The sequence below is a fragment of the Neltuma alba genome, unplaced genomic scaffold, assembly GCF_004799145.2.
Source record: "Neltuma alba isolate B1F8T4 unplaced genomic scaffold, ASM479914v2 tig00013391_pilon, whole genome shotgun sequence".
Classification (NCBI taxonomy): domain Eukaryota; kingdom Viridiplantae; phylum Streptophyta; class Magnoliopsida; order Fabales; family Fabaceae; genus Neltuma; species Neltuma alba.
In genome coordinates, this window is record NW_021637651.1 from 36,357 (window position 1) to 53,437 (window position 17,081).

Sequence of the window (17,081 nt, forward strand, 5' to 3'; positions counted from 1 at the left end):
ATTAACTTATGTCTTTTTTTAGTAATTTGTATATATAAAAAGTGCTTCTGATAACAACTATCCAAACACTCTCACTTCTCAGAATCACTTTTTTACAAAATCTATTCTTCACAAAATCTATTTTTCCCAGAATCTATTCTCCAAAATCACTTTTCCAAACCACGGTTTGGTTTCATCCAAACACACCCTCAATATCTTTTCCACGGCGTACATACGGGCTATGATTTTCTGTACTATTGCTTGCCATTTTTATGAAATTTTCATAAATGGCAAAACTTCTAAGGTGAAGCACTTAGTAAAGTATCTTAAAAATAAAAACAAAAAAGAGAATTTTATACATAGCATGCTGGTCTAGTCAATGACAGCCGTAGCATGTGCAACATGATTCATATACTCAATTACGAGATTTGACAAAGCAAAACATATGCGTCATCATTACTACTGCAGATCGATGGAAGAAAATTTGAATCAAAAGCATTCTCTCGCGAGAAAAAGTATGAACATATGATTTTAACTGAATGCAGTAGTCATAAGACTTTTGATCATCTAAAGTCAAGAAAGGATCATTAATATAGTGTGCATATTAAATAAGAATCTCACTAAAGGGAAAGAAGTAAATCTGGGTTTTTAGTGTTCCAGGCCAAAGGCTTGCACAAACACGAAAACTAAGCTGGTAGCTATATATATAATACTAAATTATTACATCATGATAACCAGTAAATGGTACGTGTCTAATTAATCAGTTCTAATTAATTCTTAATTCACCATTTTGGGCCTAAACAGCCTAAAGTTTCTGCTTCTTTACGTACGTGTCTTCAATTCAGATCATAGGCGTAGACAATAGCCCTCTTGGCTCATATATATACGCATGAATTCCAAGGGTTCCTCCGATGATAATAATTTATATCCCAAATTCCACGGAATCTGACCTTGTTAATATCTTCTGTACAATACATCATAATCTGTATCTAATATATACCTTAAAAAAGCTAGCTTCAATAGGGATGATGGCCAAGTCTGAGCTCTAAGTCCACTTCGCCGTCTTTCTGATTACTTTCCACATGACTTGGACCAATCTGGAGGCTCAAATTGGCCCCTAGAAGCTCTGGGTTCACATCCACAGACTGACGATGGGACCTCGGATTAAGATACTCAAAGGGGAAGGCATATGGTGCAGGAGAAGGGTCTCCAGGGTTTGTTGCAGAAGATGGCTGGAAATACATGTTATAGTTTCCCTGAACCTCGAAAATGGAGTATAACTTTGAGGATTGTTGGCCTGAAGATATTTCTGAAAGAAAAGGGGAGGCTGATGCAAAGGACTCCTCATTGGAAAATCTGTTTGAAAGAGAAGAATTAGGAGTACTTTGTTTGGCTTTGGCTCTGTCTTTTCTATGAATATTCATGTGACCCCCTAACGCCTGAGCGTTGGTGAAGCCCCTTCTGCAAAATGTGCACTCGTAAGATCGTCTGATCCCTCCTGAATCTGCATCTTCCAGCTGATCAGTCTCTTCGCTCGAATTCTCTGAACTATTCATGGCAACAGAGAAGCCCTTTGTTCTTCTTTCTGTTTCTTTTTTGCTGAGATCCCTTGATGATTATGAGGGATAATGAAGTCTGAGGGAAGGAGAGATGTGGAAGGGAAATAGGGCTTTATAGCTATAGAGAACAACGTTAAGAGAGAAAAGGTGAGAGATGGAGACAAGTAGAAACCATCGACTTTGTCATTGTGGCATATATTAGTGGATTTCTACGTTTTGTCTTTTTGCTCTTAGGTTTTTTCATTTAGCCGGCTCTATAATTGGTCCAACCCTTGGGTAGTTTTAATTACTTAGCTTGCTCCTTCTCTTTCTCTCTCTTCCATTTAATTTGGTGGCAATTTCTGCTTATGTTACTATCACGCCAAGGTTTTCAAGACGACGTGGTCTTTTTTAGTTTATTTCTTAAATTAGTTTCTGGCATTTCTTCTCCAATCCCCACTTCAATCTGACTAATTCTTGCGGGCACTACGCTTATATTTATTGCTATTAATCATATATAATTTGAAGACACGGTTCATTGATCAGAAACGCTTTCACACTTCAATATCTTGTTTATGTGCTTGAGTATTAACTTACTCTCTGTCATTATGCTATTATTGGACACATATTCTTCTGTCACTCTGATTCTCTTTTCCTGATTTCTCCTTAGTAATAAAGAAAATTAAAAAGCAGTGAGGCTTTATAAGCACACTATCTATAGCTATAATGATCTCATACACGTTGTAATTCTACTTGGCAAGCTAATAAGAGATGTGCCCAAAAATATACTTGTTCAGCCTTTACAATGTGAAAGTGAAGCAAAGTTTGTTTCACATATATAGTAAAAAAAGAAGTGGGAATCAGCAACTATGGGCAGAAAAGAGAGAAGGCAGTGTGAACACATGAACAACTCTTTCTAGCTACATGCATCAAAACGCGTTGAACTGTTGAAGCATTTCTATATCCCTAAACAATTTTCCTTTTTTTTTTTTTTAGGAATCACTCGTCACATGTATATACATTCTGAAATCAAGTTTTATTCTTGAAATGATTTTACTGATGCCATCAACTGGCTTTCTAGCCCTACTTGGAAAGGAAGAGACATGTGCAGTGTTATCCTCAAATCAACTAGTAGAGTAATAGCTAGGTAACTAGGGTTTGCTCTAAATAAACCGATGACAATTAAACCAAAAAGAAACAGATAAATCTCAAATATATATACAAGTGCCACAATCTCATTCATCTCAAGTGACTAGCTCCAACTAAATAGCTGACTGTACTGTGTAATCATATTAGTGATATGAATGGAGGGAGAGAAGAGGGGAGCAGTTCAAAAGGAATAATTTTGATGGCAACCATTTTGGTTATTTTAAAGAGAAATCTCCACCATACCAAATGTCTCTTTGTGTAGTGGTTAACTACTTAGCTGGTTCCTTTTGGATTTGCAGGCGGCCAGAATGAAGCATTTCTTTCGTTCTTCTGCTGCCATCTCTCTCTCTCTCTCTCTCTTAATATTTTTTTCTTTTATTTCTTGACGGCTTGTCTCCAATGATATCAGTGCTTACTCAATAAACCACACAGCCATATCTAGCTACATTTGTAATTCGAAGATAAGGTTACAGAAATATCGTGTTTTTTTAAATTCCAAAATTTTGTAACACGCACACACACACACACACACTTGCCATTATGTGTAAAATATTTAGATAATATAGTTGAGGATGATCTCTTCTTTATTTCTCTAGTAAATCTCATCAATTAGTTATTATTCTTACAGATCATGAACAAAGTTGTTTACCTCAAGATTCATGCAAAATACAGAATTAGCTTTTTAATTATTTACGCAGAACAGTACTATTAATAACCTATATACACGTATATAGTTCTTTATTCCTTTCATCTTTCTTCATGTATTTTATTGAGCTCCTTCTAACATTTTTTTTATACTGTCAATATTGTTTCTACACACGTCAACATGATGGAAATGTTAGAAAAATATGCATGATTTTTTTCAAAAAAAAATAATATACTTTGCTTAATAGTGGTATCCGCCGAGAAATATTTGAAAAATAGTTTAATATTTAAATTCAATGAAAATAATCCTCATTGGACAACTGGAGGAAAAAAGGCTGTCACTGACAATAACATGAGTGGTATGCTAATACTTGTTAGCATCTTTTTAATTAACTTAATCCGCCATTACAACATATATATAATTGAAGATTTTCTATTCTCTTGTTTTACCTAACCCCAAACATGGCATGCTCGTATTTCCCAACAATCGTCACAATTACTTCTAATTAAGTGGTTACCAACTTATGATTGGCCAATCATTTTACGTCGCGCCCACACACAATATTTAATTTAACATGAGAATAATTAAGTAATTACCGTTATCGATATGATTAAAAAATTTATATGCAATTTTTATATTCTTTTATGTAATAAATTTCAAATTAAATATAATGACTATATCCATATAATTCTGAAAGCTCAACATTTTTATAAAAAAATAACACGACATTATTTATTCAAAATTAATAGAAGTAAAGAAGTTCCGTTCAGATTTTTGAACGACATAATTAGGAGATAATCTTTATACAATAAGTTAAATAATCTGGATATTGGTTTGGGAGAAAGGCATGGTTGGAGATACAGGGTCTCAAATGGCATGACGTTTGGCCTATTAATTTTAATATGAAGGGAGGGACATAAAGAGGAATGTCTCTCATTGCTTAACAATTGCATGGACTCTAATGAACTCTTTTTCTTTTTTTTTTTGTTGGGTCAAAATCTCTAATTAACAATTGCTAGGAAAATACAAATATGTAATTTGTTATTTACTGTTTTTTTTTTTCGGTTGGACAAAAAAGAAGCATATCCCCTTATTGAAAATAACCGTGCTGGAGACATTTCTACGCATACACACACATATAAAGACATACAATGATCACATCATGGGTATCCTGATATAAAATCCGGGAAGGCCGCGTTAGATGTCACCTTGGATTTTTGTACACAGGCCAGTTATATATTCAGCCCATAATGAGCCCAAAAAGGTTGAGTCTCCGGACATTTGTTACAGGCCTCACAAATGGTCTTTTTTTTGTGATACAAATGGTCATTTTATATAATGGGCCTGTCTACAAAATGAAAGAGAAGCATTTATGCACCATTAATTTTTTGAGCAAAATGTATATTCATTTTTTTTAAAGCACTTGAAGTAGATAAATTATCAAGTTATCAATATAAATGCGGAAGACGTGATTAGTTGGGTTGTTTAGGTAAAGTATAGTTTTAATTGGAATTAAGTAAGTAGGAGGGGGGAGTAAATGATACTCCCTCCGTTCCTTATTATAAGAGACATTTGATGCTTATGGCATGTTTCTATATATAAGAGACACTTAAAAGTTGTTTCTACTTTTTTGTGTTGATTTCCTATTTTACCCATATTTATTGTCTCTAACTCACACTCTCTCTCCTTCCCACTTCTCTTTCTTTTAATAATTTACTATTATTCTCTCTCATGTTCTCTCTCCTTATTAATGAGGGTATTTTTGGAAAAGAAATTATACTTTTTACACATTGATTGTTCTTAACTAATTTTAACTGTTTTTTTTATCAACGTAATTCGATTATTCGTCTCTTATAATAAGTAACGGAGGGAGTAGTTGTAAAATGTAAGTAAGATGTGAAAGGAATAAATGATTGGGAGGAAACTGATGTTGAGAGGAAAAGAAGTAGGGTGCTTTATGCCATGCCCCTATACGTTGTATTATTCCACATTTATAAAAATATAGAAAAACCGCCGTCTATTTAAAAATATGTAAGAGGACACACTGGACTTACTTATATGTGTCGCTCCTATGCAGTCATATATTTTCCTCCTATTTTAACTATAATATCCTTGATCAGCTAAATAACTGCATCAATCCTGTTAATTAATTTGTAAAATTTAAGAAAAGTATACTAGTATTAATTATTTATTTAAAATTAATTAAATAAATATATATTATATTTAGAAGCAAATAAAAAGGTTCAAATGTGTCTATGTGCCAGGCAGTCCAGTTTATGAATAAATGTAATAAGTATCCTATGTTTCACTGAAAAGAACCTCTGCAGCCCTACTCTCTGCCTTTTGTCTTCCATTTTCCCTCACTCTCTTATTTTCTTCTCCACGTGAGGGCTCTTCCTCTTCTTTCTCTGCAACTCTCAAGTTTCAACCGTTTGAGGCTCCACATTTGAATGGGTTGAACATATATTTTGAGTGATTTCATCCAAAAAAAAAAAACCAACACAATATTTATCTTCTTAATTTACAAAGAAACTGAATTGATTGCAGGGACCGCCAAGTTATATCTATCTGATACTCATAGTCTCCATTTGACATTTTATAGCTATCTGATCAATCATGACACGTCTCACTTATAGTCTCACTTAGATTCAACACACACTGTGCCTTGTGTATATGGCTAAATTAAATAGTGTGGAGTGTGAAAGAGGGATCTGATTGACGACCTTGATCATCATTCACCAGTTCGCCCATTCGTAGGCCGCAACCCTACACAGTGAATCGATTCTAGCATACCAGCCTTGCATTTATATTTATGATCAATACTTTGATGATACTACGTACGCAGGACTTCTTGTTGTTGTTTTTATTTTCCGGTTCGTTTGTTCATATTTTGTCCTAAAGAAAAGGATATAGCAGACAATGTAAAAGATACACAAAGGTGGGGTCTCGTCTTGTGGCTTCCCATCCTTATCTATGATATATATCGCACACATTGAATACTCAAGTTAAGTATCTAAAGTTAAGTCTCCTTTCTCTGTATAACCAAGTGAGTTACTCTCTCTGCTCTTCCATTGAATATTCTCTCAAGTTTCGATTGATAAGGGCACTTCGTTCTCTTGCTCAGCTTTTTCTTTGGTTATTATTATTGCATTCCTGTTCCTTTTACCAAAACAAAGTTACTTTCGAACACACCCCCCCCCCCGGGGAAAAAAAAGTGTTATTGACAAAACAACAGGTCTTCAATTGATTATGCTAGCATTTCTGCGAAAACAAAAATGAAAAAAGGTTTTCATTTTTATATTTTGGACATGCAGGGTGAGTTTGTAAGGATGGTAGTTTCCTATACCTAGCTATAGTCGTGATTAAATGCCAAACCCGGAAATAGTTTGGGGTGTCTCAGTTCTGTGTAATGCTTTGAACTGACCAATACGTATCATTCCATTTAAGGAAAGGCCATCATACCCATTTGACGCCCAGACATTGTCGGGAACATGCAAGCCATCGGATTTTGGGAAAAAGCTTTCGCCCCAAGACCCCACTGGCCGAATCATTTTTATAGAAATTGATAGGCCAAACCATTTCAACTCATACATGAATGATAGAGATTGCTTACGTTCTATCGTCACTTTTTTCTTTTTTCTGTTTCATTTTTCTTAAAGCATATTTCGTCTTCTTCCTATCAGTAATCATCAAAACTGGGGTACTAAAGTTATGCTACATTTTTCAAAAAGTGACATTTCTCTTTGGCTATCGGCCGGTGAGATGTTCAGAAGAGATCGAAATCATACTACCGCTCACACACACACACACACCCTACTGCTTTTTGCTTCTATCTGTCTTTTCTTTTCTTTTATTTAGAAAACTATGATTGTTTTGAATATACACACTTTTTTCTTTTTCTTCTTTCCGAGAAGAAGTTTGTTCTCTCTAGTGGGTTCTCACTTCTCAGCAAGACAGCAATATGCAGCTTAAGATGGTTTGTAAACCCAATTACAAAAAGCCACATATGAAGCAGGTATTATGCATATGTGCCTGTGAGAAAGGTGTCAGGATCTTGAATCAGCAAAAGCAAATAGATGTTATCATTGGTAAATTTCTTGATTGTTCTAAATTACTCAAATCGTTTTCCAAGCGCCCAATATGGTGAATAAGGTAGTCAAACAAATGGAAAACTGGGTTAACTTTGAAATGAAGTAGATCCGTGTTAGGCCGTATGCTTGTACAGTGATCATAATGAGGTTTGTGTTGGAACTTGGATCAATAATATTATGCACTCATGTCAGAGTAACTGAAATAATGAATTACATAAATTCACTGTAAAGCGGGTCACATCTGTAAATTGCACGGCTGAATTTTCAATATCTGATTGACGTCAGTTATCCACGACAAAAGGTACTTAAAACTTCTATTAGTGAGCAGTGACTTGCAGCAATTTCTCTGAGATGCAGCGGCTGATCTCATTCAGTTGGTGGTGGAAATGTTGATAAAAAAGAAAAATAATTGAGAGTACAGCACAGGGACCTATGAGAACTAGTGTTACAAACAGAAGATTGAAAATCGTAGATTTTGAAAAGATATCATGCCTAAACTCAATACTTGAATAATGTTCAGAACTGAAATCTATTTGCTCGAGAGGTTCAGCCGTATAATGATTAAAATCCTGTGGTGATTAAAATTGAGACGAAAGGTTAGTGCTTATAACCTTGTTTCTGATGCGATTAGGCTACTTACACGTAATCAAGGGCAGTTCTCTTGTCAAATAATATGATACGTACTTTCAGTTTAATATTTGTAACCAACCATGAACTATATATCGAGCACATACACATTGCCAGAAAACCAAGTAACCTAGCTAGAGATAGATACGAACAATCACAACTAGCTAGTCGAAGGCAAGTGCAGGTACAGTTCATACGCAGGCACCCGACAAGCTGGCGGGGGAGGAGGGATAAGGGTAGTCTAATAAGGTAAAATGAAAATACCTCTCTATATATATAGGAAGAAATTCAGTAAAGGCAGTCAAGTACAACAAATTGAACTTGATAAGATGGTAGCTTCTCATGCTTTACCAAGTAATGGAACCGAGAGATTTCATCTCTGTATATGGTCTCTCGTTAAACGATAAAGATGGTAAAGATAAATAGATTTCATTATGCACAACACTGCTCCATAGATAACTTCTATCTAACTCTTCGAATCGTTAGTTAACATAGTGAACTATCTATATATAAAAGCTCTACTTCTTCACATAATGCAAGGAATATAAAATCTAGGAGTAAGTGCCCAATCGAAGCTCCAGATCTAAATCATCCTTGGAATCGCTAAGCAAGCCTATATGCAAGTCCAACCTAATGATCTCAGCCTTTTTTACCACTTTGCAACCATCTTCTTTGGCGAATGGGTCGTCACAGTCTCCAAACCCCAATAAAGAATCTGCATTCTTCACGTTTGTAGATTCTGAGGCCTTCGTGCTTGAGGGGTTCAACATTATACCGTCCACAACCCGATTTTTGAGATCATAAGAAGGAGATGTAGATGCAAGGGGAGGAGAAGACGGAGAAAGTATAGGAGAAAACAAGGAAGGTAAGGTGGTAGCAGAGAATGAATTTTTGAGCATTGTAGAAGAAGAAGAAGATGGTAACGAGGACATAGTTGGGGTTGAAAAGCCAGGACCAGAGGTAGGGTTAAGATTTAGGTTGAGCATGGGGGAGGGACTGTCATGAGATGGAGTAGGGGGTGACTGCCTGAGCCTGGCTCTGTCCCTCCTATGTACATTCATGTGGCCACCAAGGGCTTGAGCAGATCTGAATTCCCTCTTGCAGAAGCTACAAGTGTATGATCGTGGAGGCCACGAGAATCCATTTATATAATCATCCCCTCCACAGCTGATCTGAGATTTGCAGTCCCAGTATTCTTTCATCATTTGTTTCTTGTTGCTGTTGGTGGTGAAAGTGCCATCTTTAACGCTGGTGTTCAAACTCTTTCTCTCCATCTTCTATCCCCTTTTGATTTCTCAGTCAGATCACCTACAGCAATAGTTTGAACAAAAACTGGAAACTGTCAAACTCAAATCATATATAGACTTAAAAAAATTAGTTCAAACTGAGATAAGGGCTCATATCATATATCATATCTCTCAAAAGTTGCGACTTGTGAGTTGTGACCACCAAGCTAGCTAGAGGGGGGGAGGTTAATATAAGGCTTAGTACTTACCTGAGAAGAAGACTGATGGTGGTGGATGAATGAGCAGCCTGAGGGTAATAGTAACTGGTATAAGTAGAGTTTTGGAAAAAGAGCATCAACTTTACAAGCCAAAGGCCGGGAATCACACTGGTTACTAAATTTGGAAACTCATACTGCCAGGGTTACACTTTTATGCCATAATTTTTTCACCGGTCTGGTAAATCTCTCTCTCACACACACACACACGCACTTTAATTTCTTCTCGGTAAAGATCCAACAATTAACTCCTGGATTTTTTTAACAGTTGCGCAGGGTAAATATGGAACATTAGGTCATAAATGGAAGTGGAGGTATGATTTCTCGTGGCCAATCAAAAGCCAGCATTGGGATTGGGATTTGAATTAGGAAAAAGGTATATCATCACGATCTTGCTCGTTTATTAACGTATCGACGCTACTGCAATAATTGAGGTTAATTACTCATTGAATTTTGACCATCTCAGTTAAATATTACTCTATAAAACACTACATATATGGCCCTTCTCACTTTCTGTGCTAATGACCAATGAGGTCTACATTACGCTTTAATTCACGGCTAACGGGAAAAAAAGAAGATAACTCACTCTAGATACATAATATGTCATCAATTCCCTTATATTTAACATTGCACTTGTATATAAATTTCTAATGTCTGCTCTAATTCTACAAGAAAATCAAAGATATACTTGAGTGTTAGTCGATAAAACTGTTTAGTAAATTGCAGAATCCGTTCATTTGTTAAGTGAATAGAAGCATTGGTGATGAATTTACTGATTAACCGACAGCTTTTGAGTAAATATGATGAAGTATGTACGCATTTGACTAGAGAGAAGTTTGGCATTTCTATGGGCCATGGTTCAACTTGACAACAAAATAAATTCTGTTGGAGCACACCAAATTAGAATGCAGAGATGCGATGTTGTCTAATCAGATGCAGGTATTAGGTACACTAGCTAAGGTTACATATTAAGCTCTTTTCAAATCTGCGACGCGCCGAGTCTTTTCGCCTGCGGGCAAATTTAGTACTCAAGGTATTGTTGACTCTTCGCTCCAGGCCATGTGTCACATTACCCATCAGTTAGATGAAAATAACCAGTAGATAATACTGTGCTCATCTTTCAGGTAACTATCTAAAATAAATTTAAGATACAATTGACCGTCTCTATAATAAAAAAGAAACGTATATTATTTGTGCATAATACAATAAAGGAAAATATATTTGATCAATAAAAATTAAGGAATGTTTTCAATTCAAATATATATATTCGATTGATAATGACACTCCGCCAGGAAGGAAAAAAAAAAGCAGCATTGAAATTATCAAGTTAAATTAATTATATTTTTATGAATTATTATCATTCAGAATATTTTGACCATATTTTAACTTCGTTTATACTTTTGTAATACAAAGAAAATTTGAGTAATTGAGGCGTCAAAAACAGTAACTTTCCTTGTTGTATAGAACCATTAGCTATAGAGCGGGAAGTGGACTAGAGGATGTACATTATAGGATCAAAATTTTCTTTGTTATTGATACCTCGTATAGGAATATCATGTGACATAAGAGGCCTGGAGTAACTTCATCACGAACGATCTTACACAATATATTAATTGAGATATCGATCCTGACAGAGGAATTCGAAGAACTGATAAAATATTATATCAACAAAGATTGATTCTGACAGAGATGGACGAACTGATGATAAAAGCATTGCCAGATAATATATCTAGGAGGGTCATTAGTATGTACAAGAGGTTGTAGCTAGGTAGTTGAGTGTCTTAGGGCATTTATTTCCATGCCAGGTTCGGTGTCAGTGGTGGCAATCTGAATCACCAGAAAGCTCAAATTTCTTAAACTGAACTTGGTTCCTAGATTGAAGACTCCAAACCAGCATAAGATGAGAACTTGAAGTATATCATCGTTGGCAAGCTGTCTCAATCCAGAAACTAGAGCAGTGCAGGAAGATTTCCTTATTTCCATTTTGTGATGAAGAATGGAAGGAACGTGATCAGAGAAGCTCAGATAGACAAAAGATCATGCTATATCCAACCCAGATTCATCAAAAGATGAAGCAACGTGATGCTAAATATGGGTTTGATTTTATGAGGTTGTAGAGCCGAAATTGCAGGTAATACCCAAAGTGTAACAAGGTGCCGTCTCTGCCGCTCATATTTGTTAGTCTTTCATCTTTTACCTGCTGGATCTGGCTCTTATGTATAATCAATAATGAATGCTTACCATGTTTATGCATGACAAAAAACGCAGATAAGAAAGATTCCAGCTTCAATATGCTTATATGTGTGTGTGTCTCTCTCTCTATGTGTGCATTGGAGTCTCGTCCATCAACGAAATGGCTCTCTCTTATCGGAAACTCTCTGTCATAAAAGAATAAAACAATTAGATCGATATCTGTGTTGGTTTTTTCTGACTAGTTGAGGTTGAGCGATGCATGTGAGCCATAGTATAAACTATAAACTATAAAGGACGCATTGGCTGGATCGGTTTAGGATGCTTTTTATGATACCGACAAGTAGTAAAGCTCTTTTGTCCTCTAAGTTACGCTAGGACTTGTGATTGGTCTACAAAGGGCTATACATATAAGTAACAAAGGTCTTTAATTTATTTATTATATTAAAACAAAAACTTTAATTTCCATTAAAAAAAACAAAAGCTTTAAAAGTGGATTTTATTAATTTCTTAAAAAATGTCATAAATTATTATTATTAATTAGACACATTTTCTGACAAATCACACACACGTACAGTTTTATCAATGAGCGAAACAGTTTTTTAAACCAACGTTCACTGTGTTTATACATTGCGAATCTATGCTTTATTACATATTATTACATTGATTTAATTGCCTAATTTACTTACGTTTTGCGCACAAACAATTTTCTGAAATCTCATAAATCAGGTAAGAGAAGATAAAAATATATATATATTGCAATACCTATTGTGTTTATGTAATTATATTCGATAATTTTAGAATTTTTATTATCTTTTAAAAGAAGATACAAAATTATGAGTTCTTAGAAACATGTTTTTTGGTACGAAGTTTTTTCCCCCTTCATATGTAACTAGATCTTGGACTTCGCTTTCGAAAAATTGCATTCCTCAGTCTCTATGAATAACGTAAATGATAAACGGGTCAGAACTAACTCATTGTGAATTTTTGGTGCTTCCGCGGTACTTGGGCCAAAAGATGACCTTCGGCCCAATACCTTCTCCTAATTTTGCACTGCGGGGCACCATATGAGCCCATTTGCAAAAACTCCTTTTAGAGCCCAGTTCTACCTTAAAGTCATTTTAAATCATAACATCCTATGCCTATGCGTCACCCAATGAGAGTTGATAGTGGACCCGAAGTTATTTCCAAGTTGTTACTTTTCTTCCGCCGACCCTAATTGTTACCATCAACATGTAGTTTTTGGCAAATTGTTAAGAGGTTGGGTTGTAAGTTGTGACAATAAAAAGAACATATGGCTCGTGGGATGTGCAAGACCTGCCAAACTAAAACCAAAGAATATATATATATATATATATATATTTATGCATGTATATATTCATTTGGTGATAAAAGGATCACAAGAAAGCAAGATTACCAAAAAAAGAGGGAAGAAATATATATATATATATATATATATATAAATATACACACATTTATATATGATTCAACCCTTTAGATTGAAGCAAAATATTTATCTAAATTGAAAACAGAATCTCTGCGATGTGTTTTCGCTTATGTCACTTCACACATTCCTGGACAGCGCATAAAATACCAAACCCGCAAGAGTGGCCAGGACGGCAAATATTACAGCTACTGAAAATGGAATACGCCCCTTATCTCTCCTAATGACCAAACCTTCAATAACAGGATAATTTAGAACAATAATATAAGCTGAAAGGATCAGATGAATGAACATACTATCCCAATCACCCACAAAAACAGCCCTATAAGTACCCACTGTGAAGCAAGCTATGTTGAGGGTAAGGAGGGCAAGCACTGGTACAAGGAATATATTTGATGCCCTGAAATCAAACTTGTCCATTTGATATAGCCCCGTTTGCTCATCATCCTCCACTTTATTGGTGGGCAAGAAATTAGCTTCTCTTATGCCAAATTTCTTCATCACAGCATCCAAACATCCATATAGATGGCATGTGACTGATTTTATCATCCACATCCTCTCTTCATTAATCCACTGATAAAGTGTTCCTCCACTTATAAGGACTTCCAGTAAATGCTTAGAAAGTGCTGACACAAAAATGAACAACACGACCAGGAAATATGGGTCTGAGACCTATCAAACACTCAAAAGAACCAAAGAAAGAAAAAGAAAATGAGTTTAAATATTTGAAGCAGTTATGGGGAAAATAGGAGCAAAGGAACTTTATAAGACTAAACTATTTGGTGTCTGAATTAGTAAGCGTTTTCAACTTCAGTCAGCAAATGCACAAGTTAAATCTTGAGAATAACAAACTTAGTGCATGTTAATCCTTCAGGCATTCATTCAGGGTTCAAATTATAGGTTTACAACTCTCTCTCTCTCTCTCTCTCTATATATATATATATATAGTGGTTGCTAGTGTTACCTTAGGGTACAGGGGAGTTCCATCTATTAAAGCGAGTTGAGGGATGGTAGCGAAACACCAAAGAGGCAAGCAATATAAAGGGAAATATGTGAGTTCTGCAAAGCACATGCTCTGAAGAAGAGACATCCTGAAAGGCCCACGTATAAGGGGGCAGTACTTGCTTATACCATTTTCAAACAGTCCAGAACTCCACCTGGATCCTTGAATCAGTACATCATTCAAATTCGTGGTAACTGTTCCCAGGAACTGTGGCCTAGATGGTTCACAAAATACTGAAGTCCAGCCATTGCAATGCAAGATGAACCCAGTGAGATAATCTTCGACCACAGAATCATACAAGAAACCGACCTGCAGAAATATAATTCGTTGTTTGTAGGCATCCCATTCGATGTAATATGCTATGCGTTAGAGTTGGATACTTATATTTGACATATTTATGCACAATCTACTTACCTCTTGACCCCATTTAGTTCCGATTTCATAGTCACAAGAAGCCAATAGCCGAGTCTCTTGCAGCAATGCATGCCCACCGGGCTCCGTAATAGCAGAGATGTAGTTTTGGTTGAGGGATTTGATGAACTCATTGGATGAGCCAAAATATTGTCGAAGTTCCATCAGGTCAGTGCCTAACATATTTGAATAATCACTGTAAACTTGTTTTTGAAACAATAAGTGGCATAACATCATGCTCAAATACCTTGGTCAGTGAATTTTCTACATAACGAGGCCCTCTTAATATAGAAGCCTGTACCGGATAACACAGGACCCTGAAGCCCGTCCATACCTTGCCATTTAACCTAATTAAAGTTGCCCATAAAAACTCAAGTAAGTTAATGAAGCCTGATGATATAGATGTCAGGTAGATGAAAAGTCTGTTTTTTTTTTGCAGCCTTAACTGTAAATACGGATCGCAATTGACTGTCGTAGAGGTCGTTCTTGCTGGCATTGTGAAATTTCTGAGGAAACTGAACAAAAGCGAGGGATGGTGATATCTTAGGATCAAGGTGGAAACACATAGCCTGTCGAGCTGAAGTAGGGTCATTGGAAAACATGTCACAATCTAGTACGAGGATGTATGGGGAATTGCTCATCACACCCGACACACGATGCTGCAAAAATATCCATGCATAAAGAGCTATGTACATTATAATCGAAAGCATATGGACAAAAATTAGAGAGAGAGAGAGAGAGAGAGATAGGCGTACAAGGACATTCAGTGCTCCAGCCTTAAAATGGTGGGGATGAGAAGGCCTTTTTTCCCTGGAAACGTAGACAAGAAGAGGTAATTCCACTTGTTCCACTTCACTTGTATTGTCTTGGATCACCTGCCAACCATTATTCTTTTTTTGATTACCATTATATACGAAAGAGTCTCAGCTCCTTAGTGTAATTAATTTGAGAATATTAAGAAAGTTAGTTAAGTTGAATATGTGTTTTGGAATTTGTGAACTTTCTTTTTTCAAGGCTTCAGTGAGAAATAAAGAAACAGCATTTGGACAGAATGAGCTCACACCTCAATGATAGATGGGTGATCCTGCTCATCATTGCTCGGGGCTCTGCCTTCTCTGGCTCTCTTTATCTCCTCCTCAAAAGCCTCGTATTTTTCCTGCAAGAAGTTGGACTCTTGTAACCAAGAAGCAACAATGTATAGCCCATAATTCAATTAAACACAGCTTCATGAGAAACCTTGATCTTTTGCTTCTCTGTCATAAACAAACTATTCCCAGCAAAATCATCGTCTGTCTCGAAAGCAGAGAAGAAAGCCTTGGGACATCTACACTTTACTCTGTACTTTCTGCAGAAGGGAAGCCACCACCTCGAAAACTTCCAAGCCTCCTTCATACCATGCAAAGTCAGATTGGAACCGCCATCATCCGAGAGATACACATGAAGCTTCTGAGGGGGGTAATCCAAAGCCATGGCTGACAGTACAGTGTTCATAACACCCACAGTGGGTTCCTTCACTGGATCTGCAGTACATATGAACACATCAATAGCAGGAAGCTTGTCGTCTTCTGGTAATCTTTCTGGAAACACAGTTCTCGAAACGGGACGCCATCGATAAGCTTGGCCGAGAATCCAAATGAAGGATAGAAGGATTTCTGATGCGAAAACAAGAATCCAGGACAACAAGGGGCTTGTTTTGGTTTCTAGGTCTTGGAAGAAGAAGCATACTCTGTAGCAGAACAAGAAAAGTAAAGCAGTGGAATGGAGGAGCGTGTGTAGACGATTGATGATGAGTCGTAGCTTGCGGACACGGCAGATATTAAGATCAAGTGTTCCCCGATTCTCTTCCATTTTTGAACTATCTCCGCTGGCTGTACTCTGTTTGTTCAAGCTTAGCCTTTTTTCTTGGCATCGCTACTTTGTCGTGGGGTTTGAAACGTCTCCTCAACGTTCTAAGAACTGAATGATTCAACATTGAATTCGTGGCATATTGAGAACTGAAGCCAAGACATCGTTTGCAAAGAACAGGTGGTAGCCGTCTTATTTTTGCCTCACTTTAATTACTGGTCATCAAAAGTGAAAAAAGTCAATTCTCAATCTTGATAGAATATAATAAACTAGTCTGCTGGGTGAAGTTTCCCATATCCATTTGTTCGGCCAATAACCAATACGAAGAGCAAAGTTTATTTTGGAATTGAAGCCCCGTTCACAGATACGTTTGGCAGGAGATCGTTCCTCATCTTACGGTTTGAATGAAAACTGCATTCATCAAAGGTCAGCACAAAACAACAGCAGCAAGGCTAAATCTCATCATCAATCTGCTTTTGCGTTTTTGAAAGCAAATAAATAGCAAATATAGCAGATCCTCACTAACAAGTAACTCACATCAGTAGAGGAGTTGATCTTGAGCCGAGTTTTGCCAACCCTACCAAATAGCGTAACTGTAGCCTCTTTTCCCGGCTTTGTCTTCCATGGGCTTCAACCTTCCGCCAATATTTTTCGCCA

General features: G+C 36.4%; 3 protein-coding genes across 3 annotated transcripts; all 3 read right to left on the reverse strand.

Annotated features, from left to right (window-relative positions):
* Positions 1-958: 958 nt before the first annotated feature.
* On the reverse strand, positions 959-1,535 carry LOC114736949 (zinc finger protein 10-like). Its single transcript, XM_028924829.1, has one exon. It carries the CDS (start codon positions 1,533-1,535, stop codon positions 996-998), a length of 540 nt encoding a protein of 179 aa, XP_028780662.1. The 3' UTR covers positions 959-995.
* Positions 1,536-8,581: 7,046 nt separating this feature from the next.
* On the reverse strand, positions 8,582-9,304 carry LOC114736948 (transcriptional regulator SUPERMAN-like). Its single transcript, XM_028924827.1, has one exon. The coding sequence runs from the start codon at positions 9,302-9,304 to the stop codon at positions 8,582-8,584; it is 723 nt and encodes a 240-aa protein (XP_028780660.1).
* A 3,897-nt stretch (positions 9,305-13,201) lies between these two features.
* On the reverse strand, positions 13,202-16,995 carry LOC114736950 (cellulose synthase-like protein G2). Its single transcript, XM_028924830.1, has 8 exons — positions 15,816-16,995; positions 15,643-15,735; positions 15,335-15,454; positions 15,026-15,238; positions 14,827-14,926; positions 14,583-14,755; positions 14,130-14,477; positions 13,202-13,837 (listed from the first exon to the last, which is right to left on the reverse strand). Exons 1-8 carry the CDS (start codon positions 16,425-16,427, stop codon positions 13,286-13,288), a joined length of 2,211 nt encoding a protein of 736 aa, XP_028780663.1. The 5' UTR covers positions 16,428-16,995; the 3' UTR covers positions 13,202-13,285.
* Positions 16,996-17,081: the final 86 nt, after the last annotated feature.

What these genes read in the sequence shown, in the direction of transcription:
- LOC114736949 (XM_028924829.1), bottom strand. Translation starts at nt 1,535, where the DNA reads ATGAATAGTTCAGAGAATTCGAGCGAAGAGACTGATCAGCTGGAAGAT.
- LOC114736950 (XM_028924830.1), bottom strand. Translation starts at nt 16,427, where the DNA reads ATGGAAGAGAATCGGGGAACACTTGATCTTAATATCTGCCGTGTCCGC. An exon ending in CTGGAGCACTGAATGTCCTT is followed by an intron (nt 15,239 to 15,334) that starts GTACGCCTATCT and finishes ATATTTTTGCAG; the next exon opens with CATCGTGTGTCGGGTGTGAT. An exon ending in AATTGCGATCCGTATTTACA is followed by an intron (nt 14,927 to 15,025) that starts GTTAAGGCTGCA and finishes AACTTTAATTAG; the next exon opens with GTTAAATGGCAAGGTATGGA.
- LOC114736948 (XM_028924827.1), bottom strand. Translation starts at nt 9,304, where the DNA reads ATGGAGAGAAAGAGTTTGAACACCAGCGTTAAAGATGGCACTTTCACC.